General features: G+C 43.3%; 1 protein-coding gene across 8 annotated transcripts in view; it reads right to left on the bottom strand.

Annotated features, from left to right (window-relative positions):
- Nucleotides 1–23289, bottom strand: part of DCLK2 (doublecortin like kinase 2) — a 188272-nt gene that overhangs the window by 20351 nt on the left and 144632 nt on the right. For 5 of the 8 annotated variants that reach the window (XR_011467483.1, XR_011467484.1, XM_070386639.1 and 2 more), the window contains 5 exons: nt 17475–17550; nt 16020–16128; nt 13811–13868; nt 2536–2655; nt 1808–1954 (listed from right to left, as the gene is read on the bottom strand). Coding sequence is in view for 5 of the 8 variants with exons in the window: in XM_070386639.1 (XP_070242740.1) it covers nt 1808–1954; nt 2536–2655; nt 13811–13868; nt 16020–16128; nt 17475–17550 (510 nt within the window). In the remaining 3 variants the exon portion in view is untranslated. The remainder of the gene's footprint in view (nt 1–1807; nt 1955–2535; nt 2656–13810; nt 13869–16019; nt 16129–17474; nt 17551–23289) is intronic. The other 3 variants (XR_011467485.1, XM_070386640.1, XM_070386642.1) reach the window with 1 other exon arrangement.

The raw sequence follows: 23289 nt of genomic DNA, 5'->3' as shown, positions 1-23289 counted from the left end.
GGGATGACAGAGGATGAGATGGTTGCATGGTATCACCAACTCAATGGACATGAGTTTGAGTAAACTCTAGGAGTTGATGATGGACAGGGAGGCCTGGTGTGCTATAGTCTATGGGGTCGCAAAGAATCGGACACGACCAAGCAATTGAACTGAACTGACCTAGAGAAAATGACAGATAAATAAATGATAAAATCACAGAACCATAGTAGCGCAGCAGAAACCAGAGGTGACCAGGACTGACTGCCTCTGCTCAACGAGGCTGGGGTGATGTCAAGACATGCCTTGTTCAGTATCTTATGAAATGAACCTGTTTGCTGGGGGACAGGATGCTGCAAACAAGACCAGTATGGTGGCACTTTAGTTGCTAAGTTGTGTCCAACTCTTGCCACTCCAAGGAATGTAGCCCACCAGACTCTTCTGTCCATGGAATGTTCCAGGCAAGAATACTGGAGTGGGTGGCCGTATCCTTCTCCAGGGATCTTCTTGATCCAGGGATCAAAACCAGGTCTCCTGCACTGGCAGGTGGATTCTTTACTGACTGAGCACACTGTATCACTTTATGATGACCAGTTTGAACATCAACAATGAGGTTTGACACTGTTGATGAAAGTCTGGTTTTCACCAACTCTGGGGCCTGGGGAAACCTGTGTTTGGATGAACTCACGTGAACTCACGCAGATAACCTCACTTGCCAAAAAGTAGGGATGATGATGGTGATGCTCGGCCCTGAAAGTCGGGAACAGAGAGGCCTAATATCTTTACTGGTGGATCTGTGTAGGGAGAACTCCCAAACTGCCTTCTCTGAAATTTCTCTACAGTGTAGACATAAGGACTGTCCCCAGTCAGCAAGCTACGTTTAGTGATTAAGGCCACCATTCAGTGAGTTACATCTAGCTTTAAGGTAAGTGCTGTGCTGGCCAGATGGGTAGGGAAGGGAGGACCAGGACAAGAGGCTGGAAGGGTGAACTGGGGCCAGACTGTGACGCCGAGCACCGTAACAGAGTAGCCTCTCCTCTGTAGAGCAGCAGGATAAAGACTTCCCAACAAGAAGAGTCAGCATCCCTGGGGCTCAATCTCCATACCCACAAAGCTGAGCTGAACAGACTATGTTAGGTTTTCAAAGTTCTGTCCTGCACACAAGTGAACCCTTCCACTTCTGTCTATGAGCCTCTAATTCTGTCACCAATTTATGCAGCAGAATTTTTTGCATCATAAAGTAATTTCCTGTTTGTCTTTCTCCAGTTAGTACCATCCATTAAAACATAAATGAAAATGGGTTTTCTGGGCTTCCCTTGTGGCTCACAGGTAAAGACTCTGCCTGCCAACGCAGGAGACACAGGCTTGATCCTTGGTCTCGGAAGAGCCCATGTGCCGCGGAGCCACCACTACTGAACCCACGCTCCCACTGAGCCCATGTTCTTCAACTACTGAGCTGCCTGCCCTCGAGTCCACACTCCACAGCCAGAGAAGCCACTGCAGTGAGAAGCCCCCACACCACAACTGAAGCAAAGCCCACACAGCAGCAAAGACCCAGCACAGCCACAAACAAAGAACTTTTCAAGAAAAGAAGAAAGAAAATACGCTTTCTAATGTCTGATAAACAGTAAATGCGGAAGTGCAGATCAGTTCAAGAAATCCATTAAGACTTTATGGCCACTGATTTGATTTTCTAGATTTAAATTCTCTTGGCCCCTTACTTGCAGGGTTGGTATAGATTTTAAAATGTCACAGTCTGCACAGTCTGTGATTCCCGTCACTCTAAAGGGAGAGAGGCCTGAGTTGGAACAGAAAGGCAGAGACAACGTACCAAGAGGTTCTCGGGCTTGATGTCTCGGTGCACGATGTTGAGGGCGTGGAGGTACCTGAGGGCGTTGGCCAGGTTGTACACCATGGCGCTCCCATCCCTCTCCGTGTACTTGGTCGAAGAGGTAATTGCGTCGAAGAGATCTCCACCCTAGAGAACATGTAAAAGAACACATCAAAACATCAACAGTGGCAGAAACAGACTCACAGACGTAGAGAACGAATTTACGGTTACCAAGTGGGAAGGGTGGGAGGAAGGGATACTTAGGGAGCTTGCGATGGACGTGTACACACTGCCATGTTTAAACTGCAGAAGCAACAAGGACCTACTGTCCAGCACAGGGAACTCTGCTCAATGCCATGTGGCAGCCTGGATGGGACGGGGGTTTGGAGGAGAATGGATACATGTATACGTACGGCCGAGTCCCTTTGCCTTCCACCTGAAACTATCACAATGTTGTTAATCGAGTATACTCCAGTACAAAATAAAAACAAGCTTAATTAAAAAAATCAACAGTGGCAGGGCTATGAGGCGACAAACAAAGCTCATCAGCCTGAAGGAGAGGGGAAAAAAAAATGACCCAAGTGCCGTGCAAATGAATCAACACCCACTCACAAATAACGAAAGTTTCAAGGCAGCAACGTGCATTTCCAGGAAGGGTCTCTGAGAATACCGCTAAGTCTCGGGATCCAGCACTTAACGGACTCTCCTGGGGTCTCTCCGTCTCTTACCTTGACCAGTTCCATCACCAGGAAGAGCTCGGTGGCGGTCTCCATCTCCTCAATCAGCATGATGATGTTCGGATGTTTCACCCTGCGCAGGATCGACACTTCGTTCTCAATCAGATGTTCCTGGGGAAGAGGGTTCAGAGGGGAGGATCAGACACGACGGAACAGGCTCTGTTCCCGAGTGCCAGAGGACAACACGGGCTGTGGTCCTGAGCCTGCAGGAGCGCAGACAAACCACACCCTGGGGACAGGATGGAAACTAACAGGACTTCAGACAGCCCTCGCAGGGCTCGGTGTGCTATCTGGACTGTAAGGCACGCTCCCTCCTGCCTCTTCTTCATTCCCAACACTTTAAGAGCTCATGATGCTGTGAGAGCTTGGGCTTCCCACCCTGCGCTTTGTAATGCAGCTGGAATCGCTTTTCCCTCCCAGTATCACTCAGAAATGAAGACAGCATGTGAGGAAATTTGGCATACTTATGGGATACAACTTCCAGCCTTATAAACACTTTTAGGTTTTAAACTATTTACCAACATGAATTTGACTTTTGTGTTGAAATTTGTGAAAAAAGAAACTTTCTTCCTCTGTATTTGGGTATGAAACCACTCACCAGATAGCTGTTCCCTATCTTGTATTTCAGAAGTCAGGAAACAGGTAGTACCACGGGGACCACCATCCTCATTTCAACTCTAATCACTTCTCTGAAAACACCGCCTGATTGTCAGTCCTGGTGGGCACTGTGGTGGGATCAGCACCGTAGCAAAATGTGTACTCATGGCATTAAGGAATTATTCTTAGTATGCCAGCCCATGAATCATGAACAACGACTGCTCTATTATGAGATGTTAAAAATCTCTCCATAATGTCACATTTGTTGATCCTCGTTAACTGTGATAATGAATTGTTTAGAATTTAGGGAACGTTCTGTAAGACTGCTAATTGCCCTATTATACACTTTAGGTTTTCAAACAGTTTTCTTTATGTAAGTTTACCTTATAAGAGCTATCATTTAGTACCCAGATACACATGCGTGCATGTATATCCATCATGCGTGTGCCCCTCTCATCACCCTTTTTGCCTCCTCTGCTCTCATCAATCTCAGAACTAACCTGAATGCCCCACTGCAGTAGTGAGACCATTATCTTAGCTCTAGTCCAGTATACCATTCATGGTTCCTCTCTTATCTCCATGCCTCCACGTATGTGTGTATTTTTACCCAAAGCTCAAATATTTCTGGACAATAGATGGAAGCATAAACTATAACAAGCGAATAAATAATATCCAGACAAAAGTCTGTTGCAGCGTCCTGCACATGGTGAGTGGTGTGTTTTGAGTGTTGAATGCACCGTGTTTGTCCAAACGTTGGCAAATGACGCTGCAAACACTAAACAGAAGCCTGGAGGATCCCAGGGATGGGGGAGCCTGGTGGGCTGCCGTCTATGGGGTCGCACAGAGCCGGACACGACTGAAGCGACTTAGCAGCAGGGGAAAGAAAAGGGCTTCCCTGGGGGCTTAGTGATAAAGAATCTGCCTGCAATGCAGGAGCCTCAGGAGATGTGTGTTCAATCCCTGGGTCGGGAAGATCCTTTGGAGGAAGGCATGGCAACCCACTCCAGTACTCTTGCCTGGGAAATCAGACAGAGGAGCCTGGCGGGTTACAGTCCATAGGGTCGAAAAGAGCTGGACATGACTGAATGACTTAGCACACACACAGGGGAAAGAAAACCACCATTCCCCAGGAAACGAGTCCCTTTCTGTCACTGTACAGGGTGCTTGAGTAACATCTCCACACTTGTTCTTAGAACAGTTCTTTGAGTAGGGGGATGCAAACCTAGATTCCTGACATCCAAGCTGACATCTTTTGGAATCTTTCAAAATGAAAATGACAGCTGTCAACCTGAAACTGATTCCTTGAAAGGCTGGAACTAGAGTTAGCATCGCCCTGAGGTAGACTCAAGGCAGCACCACACTAGGCTTTGTACCAAGCAGAGCATCTATGCCTACTGATGAGCAGGGCTGGGAAGACGCGGCTGGCTCTGGACTCGGCGCCCGGGGAAGAGGGCAGGTCTCAGACCGGAACCGACCACGGCGGAGAGGCCGCAGGGCTGCCGACCCGGCTCCGGCCGCACAGCGCTGACTTACAGAGCGGCAGCATCACCAGGCAGGCACAGAGCCCTGGGCCCTCCCAAGGCAAGCAGCTGGCAGCCGAGCCCTTGTGGCCACGGGGACAAAGACTCAAAAAACGGTCCGTGTTCACACACTTCTTTAGAAGCCTTTGGCTCATCTGTGCCAACCGGGTCCTTAATCACAGTAACCGCAAAGGTGGCTGTGTCTCTGTGAACAGGTAAGGCAACCGAATGAGTTTACTTCACTGTGTGACGCCAAATCGACACTGTAGTAAAACAGGCGTTTGATTTTGAAGCTAAATGGATCTATCTTGTCAGCTCTCCTCTCGCCTCTCCGTCGCCTGAGGTTGGGGGGAGTCTGTAAATGTGCCTCTATTCAGGGGCTCTGCATGTGATGCTAATTTCCAGGGACATATATAAAATAATTCACATCACCAGTACCCCAAGAATGCACCCAGACTGGAGCTAAAATAGAGTCCAGCACTCAGGGAGCCTGCACCTCTCCAAAGTCATCTTCACGCAAGGCACCGCAGAGCCTCTTCTGGCATGCACTGTAAGCGACTTAGCCCTGGGCCTCCGGCCGTGTTATGTGTCAAATATTAAGTGGATATTCCAACAACATTTTTTCCACCGCTCTTTATTTTCTTGGCTTGCTGTATGCTACTCAACAATGCCTAGTATTCTGTGCACATACTGAAGGTTTTTGTTGGGATGTGGGAGCTATTTGTTTCCCAACCTCTGACTATGTCTGTAAAAATGTCTTTGAAGGAACAATCCACTTTTTAAAGTAAACCATCCTCAGAAGCAAAATGGAACGGTGCACAAAAATCTTTACAAATGCTATCTTCCTACTTCTTAAACAGCCCGTATGTAATCACTGTTTCTAATATATAAAGATGCTCTCTAGGTTACATTTTCCAGAAAAATTATTTCTAAACACAAGATGAACATCACTTCTCTCTCGAACTGTACTGAACTTACATTATTCAACCATCCACCATTATTTATGTTAAGTGATTCATGATTTTAACTCCAGATAATTTACATATGAATCATTTCCTGGCAGTATGCCAAGGTTTTGTGTGTGAGAATAAATGACAAAGAAAACTGCCAACTTGGCAAAGGATGCAGCCTTATCCTTGGCCAGGGTGGTTTTTAACATCTAAAAGAGAGACAGAGCCAGAGACAAATGGATTTGGGGAATAAACAACGCTCCCAAACCAAACGATTCATCTTGTGTCCAGTCTTTCCCACCTGTGTCCTTTGTCTCATTGAATGAACCTGGATGCCCGGAGCAGAAGGGTATTCTGCCCTGACCCTCCCTCCTGCATCCTCCTGCCCAGCTCATCAGTCACCCATCCCCGCCAGGCCTGCCTTCTCAGTAGCCTCAGAATACATCCATTCCCTCTTTATCCCTTTTGCCAATCTTTTTTCTAGGCCTCCAGGCATCTGCAAAGGCAATTTTTTCTGGAACTTTCTTTCCCCACTTCTTGGTGAACTCCTACTTATTCCTCAGAACCATGGGGGAATCTCACCTCCTCCAGGTAGCCTCCCCTGCTTAACCACGGCTGGGTTAGGAAACCCTCGAATTTGTCATAGCGCCCTGCGCTCACTCCAGTCACAGGTCTCACCCTGCTGTCTTGAAGGCCTTTGTTTACCTCGCTCTCCAGCAACCAGCACTGTTCATTCTTGAGTAAACACATCACACACTGCTCACTGTTAAAAGTTTTACAGCCGGTATCTATATTGTGGGGTGAGTACCGCTGAGGATGATACAGTGAGAGAGATGAGATGTTCAATAGTTATATGTGATGAGTGTGGTTGGTTGAATAATGGCCACACAAAGTTATCAGGTCTTAATGCCTAGAACTTGTAAATACTACTGTACTTGAGGGGCAAAAACGTCTCTGGAGATATGATTAAAGCCACTGCAACAAAGAAAAAACTGTAGATTTTCTGGGTGCCATTACAAGTGTCTTGTAGACAGAGGCAGAGGGAAAGTTCACAGTCAGAAGAAGAAAAATAAACACAAAGAAGAGAGGGAGGTGTGAAGCTGGAGGCGGAGTTCGAGTGATGTGGTCCTCCAAGGCAAGGAATACTGTCAGCTACCAGAAGCTACTTAGAGTCAAGGAACAGATTTCCCCCCACGGCCTGCAGAGCGAAAGTGGATTTCAGAGTTCAGCCCCTGAAACAGTGAGAAAAATGCTGTAAGTCATCAAGCTGGTTGGGAAGTTATTCCAACAGCCTCAGGAAGTTAATATAGCATACATTTAGATTTTTGTCCTGCCCTGACCCATAACATGTAGATAATGAATGCAGAACTCTGGGGAGAAAAGGAGGGAAGGGCCACTTCTAAGCACACTACAGAAAGCGCCAGGCTTCACACATTGTGGGGATTCAGTAAATATTTAGAATGATTATCATTTAGAATATTAGGCATAGAAGAAGTCTTAAATTTATCAACATCATAGCCTTCTCAAAAGCCTCCATAAATCTGGCCCCAAGGTAGATCTTGCAAAAATCTCCTACTTGGTATGTAAATCAATGAAGTCAGAACACTCCCTCACACCATACACACACACACAAAAAAACTCAAAATGGTTTAAAGACTTAAATACAAAATAGGGCACCATAAAACTCCGAGGAGAGGACACAGGCAAAACATTCTGACTTCAGGTCAGTCTCCCAAAGCAACAGAAATAAAAGCAAAAATAAACTAATTAAACTTATAAGCTTTCATACAGCAAAGGAAACCATAAACAAAATAAAAAGACAACTTACAGACTGGGAGAAAATATTTGCAAACAAGGGCTTAATTTCCAAAATATATAAACAACTCATACAATTCAAAATAACAAACCACCAAATCAAAAAATGGGCAGAAGACCTAAAAAGACATTTCTCTGAAGAAAGCTTACAGATGGCCAATAGGTACACAAAATTAAGCTCAACACTGCTAACTGTCATAGAAATGTAAATCAAAACTACAATCAGATATCACTTCACACCAGTCAGAATGGCCATCATTAAAAAGTCTATAAATAAATAAATTCTGGAGAAGGGTGTAGAGAAAAGGGAACCTTCAGACACTGTTGGTGGGAATAAAAATTGGTGCTACCACTAAGGAGAACAGTATGGAGGTTCCTTAAAAAAACTAAAAGTAGAGTTACCATATTATCCTGCAATTCCACTCCCGGACATATGCCCGGAGAAAACTCTAATTCAAAAAGATACATGCACCCAGTGTTCACTGCAGCACTTTTTACGATAGTCAAGACATGCTGCTGCTGTTGCTGCTGCTAAGTCACTTCAGTCGTGTCCGACTCTGTGCGACCCCATAGACAGCAGCCCACCAGGCTCCCCTGTCCCTGGGTTCTCCAGGCAAGAACACTGGAGCGGGTTGCCATTTCCTTCTCCGATGCATGAAAGTGAAAATTGAAAGTGAAGTCGCTCAGTCATGTCCAACTCTTAGCAACCCCTGGACTGCAGCCCACCAGGCTCCTCCGTCCATGGGATTTTCCAGGCAAGAGTACTGGAGTGGGGTGCCATTGTCTTCTCCAGTCAAGACATGAAGGCAACCTAAATGTCCATCACCAGAAGGAAACCTGGTGCACATACACGATGGACTATTACTCAGCCGTAAAGAGAAGGAAATAATGCCATATGCGGCAATGCGGATGGACCTAGAGATATCACTAAGTGACCAGAGTCAGACAAAGACAAATGTGACACCATACGACATCAAACACTGGGGTGGGTTGTCATTTCCTCCTCCAGGGGATCTTCCTGACCCAGGGATCAAACCCGGGTCTCCTGCATGTGGGCAGATTCGTTACCACTGAGCCACCAGGGAAGGCCCAAGTCACTTGTATGTGAATCTAAAATGTGACACAAAAGAAATTATCTACGAAACAGAAACAGACTCACAGACACAGGAAACAAACTGGTTACGAAAAGGGAAAGCGGGTGGGGAAGGGATAAATTAGGAGTTTGGTATTAACAAACTAGTACACCCCTACTACGACCAGGTCCTACTGTAGAGCACAGGGAACTCTTTTCACCATTGTAACAACCTATAATTTAAAAATACATATGTGCAATTGAATCTTTTTGCTGTAAACCAGAAAGACAACATTATAAATGAACTCTACTTCAACTTAAGACAATCTCCTACTTGGAAGAACCCAATCTGCTTCCCATCTCCTGGGCCCCTGATCAGGCTGTGCTGACCGCCTCTAAGGCTCTTCTGTCATTCCTGCCCATTCAAGCCCCACGTGCGCGCGTGTGCATGCTCAGTCATTCAGTCACGTCGGACTCTTTGTGACTCCGTGGACTGCAGTCTGCCACTACCCCACTGCTCTAGTTCAGCTCCAATGCTTCTTGCTCTAAGGCAACACCACTGAGCATCTGCTTCTCTCTCATCTGCTTCCCTGCACTCCCAAAACACTCTTTACAGAATTGGTATTAATTTGTAGGTTAAATCACCTTGTTCCTAGCACAGAATCTCACACAAACATCAGATGTTAGATAAACAGTGAATTAATCTAATAACACTCATACACATTACAGAAAAAGCAAATAGAAAGTCGGAGGTTAAGAATTTTCCCCCAGGTTCTTATTACAGGAACAAAGGCAGAAATTGAACTTGGAGGAGGAACATGATGGACTAACCCAAAGATCCCATCACTGCTGTCTCTGTGTGACTTCTGGGAAGCTCTCTAATCTGTATTTCTGTTTCTTTATCTGGAAAACCAATACATCTGTTTTGCAAGTCATTAAAGGTAATGTGCAAAATTCCTAAATGTCCAAGCCTTGGTAGATAATACACTTTGATAAATGAATAGATAATACATTTTGGATAGACATTACATTTTGATAAATGGCAGATATCGTTTTCAGCATTATTACTTTTCTGTGTACATCTCACAAAGCAGAGGTAATGAACAATGCCCCCAGGAGAGTGTCTTAATACCTGCCCTAAGATTTTGTTTTAAAAAAAAATTCTCTATACCATTTTTTCCGAAGAATAAAATTCAGTGGAAAAATCTACTTATTGAAAACAAGTATGAGATGAACAGATACAAACTACTACCCATAAAACAGACATGCAACAAGGATTTACTGTACATCCTATAATGACCCATAATGAGATACTGATATAATCTGAAAAGAAATAACTGAATCACTTTGCTGTACACCTGAAAGCAGCACAATATTGTAATCAACTATACATTTTTTTTTTAAGTTTTGAAATTATAATTTTATACAATGTGGAAATAATTGCTCAAGTAAGCAAAATAGAAGGATGAAAACTAACTATATGAGCATGAATTATAAAAATACAATGACATTCAATAACGAGGAAAAACAATACCTCAATTTTTTTTTTCTTCACCCAAATGTTTGAAGTGACCTATTCATTTGTCTTAACAGTTGGTGTATCAGACTGTATTTTTTTTGCATGAAGATCCTTTTTACTACTACTGACACTAGAGATCTCTTCAAGAAAATTAGAGATACCAAGGGAACACCTCATGCAAAGACGGGCTCGATAAACAACAGAAATGGTATGGACCTAAGAGAAGCAGAAGTTATCAAGAAGAGGTGGCAAGAATACACAGAAGAACTGTACAAAAAAGATCTTCATGACCAACATAATCACGATGGTGTGATCACTCACCTAGAGCCAGACATCCTGGAATGTGAACTCAAGTGGGCCTTAGGAAGCATCACTACAAACAAAGCTAGTGGAGGTGATGGAATTCCAGTTGAGCTATTTCAAATCCTGAAAGATGATGCTGTGAAAGTGTTGCACTCAATATGCCAGCAAATTTGGAAAACTCAGCAGTGGCCACAGGACTGGAAAAGGTCAGTTTTCATTCCAATCCCAAAGAAAGGCAATGCCAAAGAATGCTCAAACTACCGCACAATTGCACTCATCTCACACACTAGTAAATTAATGCTCAAAATTCTCCAAGCCAGGCTTCAGCAATATGTGAACCGTGAACTTCCAGATGTTCAAGCTGGTTTTAGAAAAGGCAGAGGAACCAGAGACCAAATTGCCAACATCCCCTGGATCATCGAAAAAGCAAGAGAGTTCCAGAAAAACATCTATTTCTGCTTTATTGACTATGCCAAAGCCTTGACTGTGTGGATCACAACAAACTGTGGAAAATTCTTAAAGAGATGGGAATACCAGACCACCTGATCTGCCTCTTGAGAAATCTGTATGCAGGTCAGGAAGAAACAGTTAGAACTGGACATGGAACAACAGACTGGTTCCAAATAGGAAAAAGAGTACTTCACGGCTGTATATTGTCACCCTGCTTATTTAACTTATATGCGGAGTACATCATGAGAAACGCTGGACTGGAAGAAACACAAGCTGGAATCAAGATTGCCGGGAGAAATATCAATCACCTCAGATATGCAGATGACACCACCCTTATGGCAGAAAGTGAAGAGGAACTCAAAAGCCTCTTGATGAAAGTGAAAGTGGAGAGTGAAAAAGTTGGCTTAAAGCTCAACATTCAGAAAACTAAGATCATGGCATCTAGTCCCATCACTTCATGGGAAATAGACGGGGAAACAGTGGAAACAGTGTCAGACTTTATTTTGGGGGGCTCCAAAATCACTGCAGATGGTGACTACAGCCATGAAATTAAAAGACGCTTACTCCTTGGAAGGAAAGTTATGACCAACCTAGACAGTATATTAAAAAGCAGAGACATTACTTTGCCAACAAAAGTCCGTCTAGTCAAGGCTATGGTTTTTCCAGTGGTCATGTATGGATGTGAGAGTTGGACTGTGAAGGAGGCTAAGCACCAAAGAATTATGCTTTTGAACTGTGGTGTTGGAGAAGACTCTTGAGAGTCCCTTGGACTGCAAGGAGATCCAACCAGTCCATTCTGAAGGAGATCAGCCCTGGGATTTCTTTGGAAGAAATGATGCTAAAGCTGAAACTCCAGTACTTTGGCCACCTCATGTGAAGAGTTGACTCATTGGCAAAGACTCTGATGCTGGGAGGGATTGGGGGCAGGAGGAGAAGGGGACGACAGAGGATGAGATGGCTGGATGACATCGCTGACTTGATGGGCGTGAATCTGAGTGAAGTTCGGGAGTTGGTGATGGACAGGGAGGCCTGGCGTGCTGCGATTCATGGGGTCGCAAAGAGTTGGACATGACTTAGTGACTGAACTGAACTGAGAAAGCTGCTTAAATTTTAATCAGGTAAACAGTATTCTTTCCATCATAATTATTTTTAAACTTTTAATGAAGAAATACTTTAATTCAATTGTTTAGAACCTGGCTCCCCAAATTATGACACATTCTGCTTAAATCACACAGTATCAAATACTAAGAGTAACACCCACTTCCATATGGAGAAAAGTCTCAGCAGTTGAAAATGTAATCAGATTGTCGGCACGATAGGTAAAAACACACAGAATTATTTAAAGAAAATTAAATTTAGAAAAACCTTATTCAAAGAAAAGAGAGCATTTTGCACAGACTCTGCTACATTAGCTGTCACAGTGTAGTAAAAAGAAAAAAAAGTGTATGACAAATGTGCCTATTGGATTTACATTCTGGGGCTCTGAGAAATTTTACCGAAATTATTTTAGGTTTTCTGTTAAAAATCCACAATTTTGTAAATGTCTGATGAAGAATAGTTTTACGAGTTCCATAAATATAAGACCACTACTGTCACATCAAGTCCTCCTAGTAATAAGTTCTGAATCCCTCTGGCCTATTAATAATATTAACAGCTAACATGTGTTAAACTTTTGCTATATACCGGTACTTTTCTACAAATCTTACATGCCTTAATTGATTCACAATAACTTATATCTTAAATATTATTAATAACTGCATTTTATTAGTTATTAGGAAGAAACAGAGGCACAGAGGGGCTAATTTTCCAAGGTCACACAGCAAGAAGACACATGATTAAACTTAATACAATCTGTCTAGAGTAGTGTTCTTCAGCAGCAACGTGATCCACATATGTAAATCTAAATTTTCTAGTAGCCATGCTAAAAAAATATAAAAAGCAAGTAAAATTTATGACTTATTTAACCCCAAATATTCAAGATACTACTATTTCAACATGTGATCAAATACAAAAGACATTAAGTATCTTACATTCTTCTTTGAGGATTAAGTCTTCACAATCTGTTCTGTGCTTACACTTAGCAGACATTTCAGTTCAGACTAGCCACATTTCCAGTGCCAGGAGCTCCGAGCGGGCCGTGAGTACCAGAGCCTGCTCTCTCACCTGCTAGCTAGCTACCAGAAAGGAACCTAAGAAGGTCTTTGTCATCATTACTAGAGAATATTTATCTTTTCAAACATAGTTAAAATACCAGTAATCTAGCAGCATCCCATCTTTTTTTTTTCCCCAACTGGATCTTGAGAGGGGGACAGATAAAAAAGTTCATCCACTTGGAGAGACAATCCACGTGTCTGCACATCCTGCATCAGCTCTGGTTATTACTATCTTTCCAAGGATGTCTGTACAGCAAACATGCTTGGAACACAAAGATGGTGTCTGCCCTGGCCGGGAGGCCACATCTGCTTCCTGACCACGGTAACATGTCCTCCTCTGAGGCAGAGCTTAGCGAGGATACTGGTGGCTCCATCCTAAGACTGGGGGGTTCCTAAGCTTTGGGATCCTCCACTGTGACACAAACCTGCTATGGGCCTTGGGAGTTAAGAGGAACCAATGCCAGCACGGAGCTCACTCTACCTGCTATGCCGTAAGTGCTTTCTTGTCTCTGATCCAGGAATGTTGTGTCTTCTGCCACATCTATCAAGCTAGAAGGCTAATTTGTTAGTCTGAAAGTAGGGTCAAGTCTCAGACCCCTCACTGTTCTTGACACAATTTTGTGTTACTAGGTTCTGAAATAGCCATCTCCCAGAGAAGAGAACTTACATTTTTTGATGGTTAGGACAAAGATTAAATCAAGTTACTGTTTTAGGATTAAGGTTTCAGAAAAATGGCAGGAAAAAAAAGCTTGATATGGTTTCCCCGAGTACTACCAGCAGTTAATTCCTGTTTTTAGCTTATCAAATTGCCACTTAAATTCCTTCACCACAGTAAACAGCTGTAAGTGTTTCCAGTTTCTTTCACAAAATAGTTACATATACTGTACCTTTCCACAACATTTGGCTTTGTCTATAATCTTCAGGGCAAACTCCTTTCCGGTTGACCTATGAATAAACAGAGGAAGGCCATTTAAAGACATACATCAAAGACACCATCCTTCCTGATTTCCTCTACAGCAGACTCTGGGAAGAAAGACTGGCTTCCTCCTCTATACCCCAGAGAGGATGCTGAGTGACTGGGGTCTGGGAGAAAAATACCCCCAAAAAGATTTTTTAAAAACCCACAAAGCCACACTATCAATCTCCTTTTATAAATATCAATCATTACAATATTACTAAGTAACTCACATATTTAAAATAGTTAAATTCTGTTGCATCAGAGCTGGACGAAAGATATTTTTCCACACTTAAATCTCAAAAATAGTTCTCTTAGGAGACAGAATAAAATTTAGAAAAATGAATCAAAGTAACAGAAAATTTTCTTTTATCAACATCTTTACATGAATCTATTAGTCCATCAGGCCATAATTCAAAGCTGAAAAGTCCTTAGACTTTCACTATCCATTTCTCAGTCAAAACTCCAGTGACGATCTGGTGCCATTCCACCCCCACCTCTAAACACCCCAGGCTGGTACTGGAGACATCATTTCCTTGGACACAAGAATCTGGGTGATGTTATTTAACCTTTAATCACCTTTAACGTCATTTAAGCTGAACATGCCAAAAATACATCTTTCAGAATTCAAGAGAACAGTTCAAGAAAAAACACTGGTATTCTTGGAATGCATTAGTTCTCCCAATACAAGCTACATTTGGTAGGGGGCCATAGTACACACTGATGACCTACCTTGGAAGAATAACTTTTATCTAAATTAGTATATGGTATATACAGCAGTAAAGAACCCATCTTCCAATGCAGGAGACTTAAGAGATGTGGGTTCAATGCCTAGGTGGCAACCCGCTCCAGTATCCCTGCTTGGAGAATCCAGGGACAGAGGAGCCTGGCGGGCTACAGTCCACAGGGCTGCAAAGAATTGGACACGACTGAAGCAACTCAGCACGCATGTATGCATGTATATATAGTGTGTTAGTCACTCGGTCGTGTTCACACATATGCGTACAGAGTATAAACCTGCTTTCTACTTTAAGAGATGAATCAGGTCTCATCCATGAGCCAGACAGAAATGGGAAAGAATACGATTCATTAAAAAAAAATAAAATCTACTACAGCACACCTGTGGCAGGCTTTGTTCTCATGCTATAGTTGTATTAATTCATTTAATCCCTGCAGTGAAAGTGAAGTCGCTCAGTCATGTCCGACTCTTTGCGACCCCATGGACTGTAGCTTATCAGGCTCCTCTGACCATGGGATTTTCCAGGCATTAGTCCTGGAGTGGGCTGCCATTTCCTTCTCCAGGGGATCTTCCCAACCCAGGGATCAAACCCGGGTCTCCTGCATTGTAGACAGACGCTTTACCGTCTGAGCCACCCCCTCATTTAATATTTAATTTCATATTATCAGTGGTTCAGAATATATGAGTTCTGACTTTATTCAAGATCAGAAACAGCCAACTTTTGCACATATTAAAATAATATTTCTGCTTTTCCAGCCTTATTTTAAGGTCTTGATTTCTCAAATGGTAAACAATATTAAAACTGGAAAAGATTCAGATTAGAGTCTTTGCACTTACAGGCTGTTTTTCTAGCTGTTCTAAGTGGTAATTTTTGTTGTACGGGGTGGGCAGGAGGTGAGTTTTCCAGAAAGTTCTGGTAACTGCAGTTTTTCTGTTTTGCTACATCTTTGGTGGAGGTTTACTGTTCATTATATGATATAGAAAGCAGCTCCTTGTCTTCCAAGCTCCTTTACTTAGCTCTGGTACACAGACTGTTGCCCAAGCAACAGGCATCTAAAATATGACTTGTAAAGGCTCATTAGAAATCCTAGGCAATATTTGGTTTATGTTATGGGGAAGGGCTCAGACAGTAAAAAATCTGCCTGCAATGAGGGAGATGCGGGTTTGATTACTGGGTCAGGAAGATCCCCTAGAGAAGGGCATGGCAACCCACTCCAGTATTCTTGCCTGGAGATCCCAGGGACAGAGGAGCCTGGAGGGCTACAGTCAAGCTGCCTGTGAGCACGCAAAACCACTCATCCCTAGGGTGGAGTCTCTGAGAAGGCCTTCTGTTCATTCGGGTAAGAATAAGTTCCAAAGCAGAAATGTACGCATCAGTGAACAAGCGATTATCTTCCCTCACCTGTCCATGCACTCTTTGACGACTGCAAAATTGCCGTCTCCAATAACTTTCCCAATTTTGTATTTCTCAAGAAGAGTCGACGACTCAGAGCACCTGTGTCCATCCACACCTGCAAAAAAGGATAAACGCACATATTAATGAACACGTCACATTTCACCTTGATGTTTACATATTTGTAAAATAACAAATCTAAATGCACTTCTATATCTATAGTAAAACTAAAAATCCTCTGAGCATATTTTCTTAATAAAACACCAAAATCACCAATTTCCTTTTAACCTTGTTGGCTGGAATCAGAAACCAACTAAATCAAGAAGACTCTTGAGAGTCCCTTGGACTGCAAGGAGATCCAACCAGTCCATCCTAAAGGAAATCAGTCCTGAATATTCTCATTGGAAGGACTGATGCTGAACCTGAAACTCCAATACTTTGGCCACCTGATGAAAAGATCTGACTCATCGGAAAAGACCCTGATGCTAGGAATGACTGAAGGCAGGAGGAGAAGGGGACGACAGAGGATGAGATGGTTGGATGGCAACACCCACTCAACGGATATGAGTTTGAGCAAACTTCAGGAGTTCATGATGGACAGGGAAGCCTGGCATACTGCAGTCCATGGGGTCGCAAAGAGTCAGACACGACTGAGTGACTCAACTGAACAAATTCCTGAAACATCAGCTGAAAATAAGTGGTCAACTTTGGGTAATAGGGAAGTCTAACTAAAACTGTAAATTTTTTGTCAATTCTGGGGAAAGGGGAAGTGGGTGATGGTGGGGATTTAATCTTAGACATTTTTTTTCTCAAGATTTTCTAGTAAAGAAAATTCTGGCCAGTCATGAATTAAGTTAAGTTAATGCCAATTTCTGGCTCCAAGTTATCTCAAAAAGAAGGTGGGGGGAGGGGCAGGAAGAGGAAGTGGTTAAGACTGACCACTTTTTACAATGCATCCCCAAGTGGACTGTACACAGCAGACATCAAAGAAAAAAGCCTACTCACATTATCTAAGAAAAACGAAAATCTACATTTAGGAATTGTAGGCAGATTCAGTTCAGTTCAGTCACTCAGTCGTGTCCAACTATTTGCAACCCCATGAACCGCAGCATGCCAGGCCTCCCTGTCCATCACCAACTCCCGGAGTTCACCCAAACTCATGTCCATCGAGTCGATGATGCCATCCAGCCATCTCATCCTCTGTTGTCCCCTTCTCCTCCTGCCCTCAATCTTTCCCAGCAGATTTCCACTAAGGAAAAATAATGGAAACCCAGAACTAAAATTTGAAATTGGGATTGCTTAATTAACACAGATGTGACCCCTGACAACTAAGGCTGAGAAGGTTAACTGGGGTCATGATCTCTTGGCCGTTTAGAGAGACCACCACACAGCACACGTGGGTGTGGGGTCCACCAAGCTCACGTGGATGGCTTCCTCTACAAAAAAGCAAACATGGAGAACTACCTTCAGGACTCATGCAACGATCAATTTCAGGCCCTCCGTTGACATTGGAAGAAGATCGGCCATGTGCAGAAACCTGCTGCAAAAGGACAGTGCTCGTTATTTATTCAGCCTATCGACTCTGTGGGTAAGTTTCTGCATAGAATCATATAGAAATAGAGGTAGCATCCCCTTGCTTCTCATCTCACCCTTCTTCCTATACACAGTCCCACTGATACAATCCCTTAGACATAGGACTTTCAATTGGTATCATGAAAACTGACACCGTGCTCCTCTTCGATACTGTGTTACTTTTGATCTCAATGACCTAAAGAAAAGGAGACTTTCATGGCATCATCGATGAACAAGGTAGTCACCCACAGCACAACACCCTCCAGAGGGTTCAATACCCAGACAGCAGCCCTGGCCCAACCAACTCCTTTACCATCCTAAGACAGTAGGAATTCCTCTGCAGCATCATCAGGATTTTTTTTTTAACTAGGAAACAGGGAAATAAAAGATAAAACTAAATGATAGGTTCCCACCTAACAAAAAGCTGAAGTCCCGGTCTAACACAAATATCTCTAAATTTTTTGGTAAATTGAAAAGGCAGAAGAACCAGAGATTAAATTGCCAACACCCACTGGATCATCAAAAAAGCAAGAGAGTTCCAGAAAAACATCTACATTTGCTTTATTGACTATGCCAAAGCCTTTGACTGTGTGGATCACAACAAACTGAGGAAAATTCTTTAAGAGATGGGAATATCAGACCCCTTGACCTGTCTGCCTCCTGAGACATCTGTATGCAGGTCAAGAAGCAACAGAACTGGAAACAGAACAACAGACTCGTTCCAAATTGGGAAAGGAGTATGTCAGGGCTGTATATTGTCATCCTGCTTCTTTAACTTATATGCAGAGTACATCATGAGAAATGCTGGACTGGATGAAGCACAAGCTGGAATCAAGACTGCCGGGAGAAATATCAATAACCTCAGATATGCAGATGACACCACCTTTATGGCAGAAAGTAAAGAAGAACTAAAGAGCCTCTTAATGAAAGTGAAAGAAGAGAGTGAAAAAGTTGGCTTAAAGCTCAACATTCAGAAAATTAAGATCAGGGCATCTGGTCCCATCACTTCATGGGAAATAGACGGGGAAACAGTGGAAACAGTGACAGACTTTATTTTGGGGGGCTCCAAAATCACTGCAGATGGTGACTGCAGCCATGAAATTAAAAGATGCTTACTCCCTGGAAGGAAAGTTATGACCAACCTAGACAGCATATTAAAAAGCAGAGACATTACTTTGCCAACAAAGGCTATGGTTTTTCCAGTGGTCATGTATGGATGTAAGAGTTGGACTATAATGAAAGCTGAGTGCAGATGAATTGATGCTTTTGAATTGTGGTGTTGGAGAAGACTCTTGAGAGTCCCTTCGATTGCAGGGAGATCAATCCCAAATATTCACTGGAAGGACATATGCTGAAGCTGAAACTCCAATCCTTTGGCCACTTGATGTGAAGAGCTGACTTATTTGAAAAGACCCTGATGCTGGGAAAGATTGAAGGCAGGAGGAGAAGGAGACGACAGAGGATGAGATGGTTGCATGGCATCATTGACTCAATGGACATGAGTTTGAGTAAGCTCAGGGAGCTCGTGATGGACAAGGAAGCCTGGCATGCTGCAGTCCATGAGGTCGCAAAGAGTCAGACAGGACTGAGTGACTGAACTGAACTGAAACTGAAAAGGGTTTCCCAGATGCTCAGTAGGTAAAGATTACATCTGCAATGCAAGAAATGCTGGCAGACAAGGGCAGGGGAAATCCCCTGGAGTCGGAAATGACAACCCATTCCAGTATTGTTGCCTGAAGAATCTCATGAAGAGGAGCCTGACAGTCTACAGTCTATGGGGTCACAAGACTCAGACAAAACTGAAGCAACTGAGCACACGTAGGTAAACTGGCTCTGCCTATGACACACACGCTTGTCATTGTTGTTGTTCAGTCGCTCAGTCATGTCCAACTCTTTGCAACCTCATGAACTGCAGCATGCCAGGCTTCCCTTTCCTTCACCATCTCCTGGAGCTTGCTCAAACTCATGTCCATCGAGTAGGTGATGCCATTCAACCATCTCATCCTCTGTCGTCCCCTTCTTTTCCTGCCTTCAATCTTCCCCAGCATCAGGGGATGCTTTTCTAATGCATCGGCTCTTTGCATCAGGCGGCCAAAGTATTGGAACCTCAGCTTCAACATCAGTTCTTCTAATGAATATTCAGGACTGATTTCCTTTTCCTTTAAAATTGACTGGTTTGATCTCCTTGCAGACCAAGAGACTCTCAAGAGTCTTCTCCAACACCACAGTTCAAATGCATCAAATGATAAAATATGCATCATTATTTACTATTATTTTATTTTATGTATTATTTATTATTCTGTAGGCTTATGGAATTTTTTTTTCATAATTTCCAAGGGCTATTACACCTCCCAACTCAATCTTTTCTCTTTCTTAAGTTTCTTTCTTTTCTTAAAAAAAAAAAATAGTATTCCTTTTAGGAGTTTACATGGTCAAAGGTCTTACCAAACACTAAGAAGTAATTCCGGTATTTTTTGCTGCTGATAGTTTACACTGATAGTTTACACTGATAGAAGGCTTGTGCCTTCTTCACCCCTGCATTCCCTGTATGCACCACAGGGCTGGGGGAACACACCGCTCAATTCACACTTGCTAAACAAAAACACAGCCAGCACAGGTCCAGGGCAGGGACCCACCCACCCACGGCCCGCGATCTGGAGACCTGAAATCCACTTGGGTAAAGTGGGAAACCTCACAGAGTCTGAGTTTCGTTCAATCCAGGAAAACCCAATACTTATAACATTCCTTCAAACAGGATCATCCAGAAGTTCTTTGGAGATAAAATACAAGCCTCAGCAATGACAGGCATATAAAAACTGAGCTATTTCCTCAGATTTCACATAAGCATACCTGTGTGGATGGTAAAACCAGGAGTGGTGTGTCTTGTTAGGAAACCCAAGGCCACTGAAAACCAGTGCTGAGATGCACCAAATTAGCACTGCCCCGAGGAATAAGCACGCCTCTCCTAAGTGCGTGTCCTGCACTCTGACAGGTGAGTGGTCCTGCAGAAACGTGGGGCTGTGTGTGTGTCCCTTTCTGGCCACCTTCACCTGACGAGAACTGCAGGTGGCTGAACAGCTGGCTCCTCAGAACTCACTCACTCTTTCCTCATAACACATGTCATTGACGGACAAAGTTTTTCAAAATTTAGCCTTTTTGCTTGTTTCCTGTTTTTTTTCCCCTGCTAAAACTGAAGGCAATTCCAAATTCAGCAGGAATTCCTGCTAGAATGTTTAAAAGTTAGAATTTAAAAACCAAGCCCCAGAAGGCAGCATGAAGGGAAGCTGGAAGGAAAACCACCACATTCCCTGCAGCATTCATGGATACGGCAGCCACTCCAGTCCGGTGGTCCTCAGCTTCTGACAACGCCACCAGAGGCCACCTCAGTCACTGCCAGTCTCCCCCCGCCACGATTACTGCCAGAGCAGCTCTACCAGAGGAGACTTCTCATTCCGACCCTAGGATCCCAGAACCTCACTGGGTCTTCGGAACCAACAGAACAACCCTCAGGTCTTCAGCCCACCTGACAATGCGGGAGACATAAGAAACTTGGGTTTGATCCCTGGGTTGGGAATATCCCCTGGAGGAGGGCATGGGAACCCACTCCAGTATTCTTGCCTGGAGAATCCCACGGACAGAGGAGCCTGGTGGGCGACAGTCCATGGGGTCGCAAAGAGTGAGACATGACGGAGTGACTAAGTAACAACAGGAGCAATATAAATCATTTAGCACAGTCAACGACGTGTAGCACTAACTCAACATTAGTTATCAGTATTTTTCCTCTAAACGCCTAACATAGGGCCTTGAAATGAGTGTATGAGAAAGGCTTTTGAATTGTTGAGTGTACAATGGCTACAAGAGATGTTTCTATATAATTCACTCCAAGTCACTTCTCTCTTCTAATCCAACACTTGCTAGATTGAAAACTGTCACTCAAGGAAATAAGAAATCCAAATTAAATTCATATCAACTGCATCCTTAATGAACAGTATGACAATGCAAAAAAGATATGACACTGAAAGATGAACTCCTCAGGTTGGTAGGTGCCCAGTATGCTTCTGGAGAAGAGCAGAGAAAAGCTCCAAGAAGGATGAAGAGGCTGAGCCAAAGCAGAAACAACGCCTGCTTGTGGGTGTGTCTGGTGGTGAAAGTGAAGTCCAATGCTGTAAAGAACAATATTGCATTGGAACCTGGAATGTCGTCCATGGTAAACGGGAAGTGGTCAGACAGGAGATGGCAAGAGTGAACAACAACATTTCAGAAATCAGTGAACTAAAGTGGACCGGAACAGGCAAATTTAATTCAGAGGACCATTACATCTTCTACTGTGGGCAAGAATCCCTTAGAAGAAATGGAGTGGCCCTCATAGTCAACAAAAAAGAGTCTGAAATGCAGTACTTGAGTGCAATCTCAAAACGACAGAATGGTCTCTGTTTGTTTCCAAGGCAAATCATTCAGTATCACAGTAATCCAAGTCTAAGCCCAACCACTAATGTCAAAGAAGGTGAAGCTGAATGGTTCTATGATGACCTATAAGACCTTCTAGAACTAACATCAAAAAAAAAAAGATGTTCTTTTCATCACAGGGGACTGGAATGTAAAAGTAGGAAGTCTAGAGATACCTAGAGTAACAGGCAAGTTTGGCCTTGGAGTACAAAATGAAGCAGGGCAAAGGCCAACAAAGTTTTGCTAAGAGAACGCACTGGTCATAGCAAACACCTCTTCCAACAACACAAGAGAAGACTCTACAATGGACATCACCAGATCGTCAATACTGAAATCAGATTGATTATATTCTTTGCATCTGAAGATGCAGAAGTTCTATACAGTCAGCAAAAACAAGACTGGGAGCTGACTATGGCTCAGATCAAGAACTCCTTATTGCAAAATTCAGACATAAATTGAAAAAAGTAGGAAAAACCACTAGATCATTCAGGTATGACCTAAATCAAATCCTTAACTATTATACAGCGGAAATGAATAAATTCAAGGGATTAGATCTGATAAAGTGCCTGAAGAACTATGGACAGAGGTTTGTAACACTGTACAGGAGGCAGTGATCAAGACCATCCCCAAGAAAAAGAAATGCAAAAAAGCAAAATGGTTGTCTGAGGAGACCTTGCAAATAGCTGAGAAAAGAAGAGAAGTGAAATGCAAAGGAGAAAAGGAAAGATATACCCACCTGAATGCAGAGTTCCAAAGAACAGCAAGGAGAGATAAGAAAGCCTTCCTATGTGATCAATGCAAAGAAATAGAGGAAAACAATAGAATGGGAAAAACTAGAGATCTCTCCAAGAAAATTAGAGATACTAAGGGAACATTTCATGCAAAGATAGGCACAATAAAGGACAGAAACAGTATGGACCTAACAGAAGCAGAAGATATCAAGAAGAGGTGGCAAGAATACACAGAAGAACTATACAAAGAAGACCTTAATGACCCAGATAACCATGATGGTGTGATCACTCACCTAGAGCCAGGCCACCCTGAATATTCACGGAAGGACTGACGCCGAAGCTAAAGATCCAATACTTTTGCCACCTGATGCCAAGAACTGGCTCATTGGAAAAGACCCTGATGCTGGGAAAGACTGAAGGCAGGAGGAGAGACTGAAGACAGAGGACGAGATGGTTGGATGGCATCACCGACTCAACGGACATGAGTCTGAGCAAGCTCCAGGAGATGGTGAAGGATGGGGAAACCTGGC

The sequence above is a fragment of the Bos mutus genome, chromosome 17 (assembly GCF_027580195.1).
Source record: "Bos mutus isolate GX-2022 chromosome 17, NWIPB_WYAK_1.1, whole genome shotgun sequence".
NCBI classification, from domain to species: Eukaryota; Metazoa; Chordata; class Mammalia; order Artiodactyla; family Bovidae; genus Bos; species Bos mutus.
The sequence above is the reverse complement of the archived record's forward strand: the minus strand, read 5'-3'. Positions and strand labels throughout refer to the sequence as shown.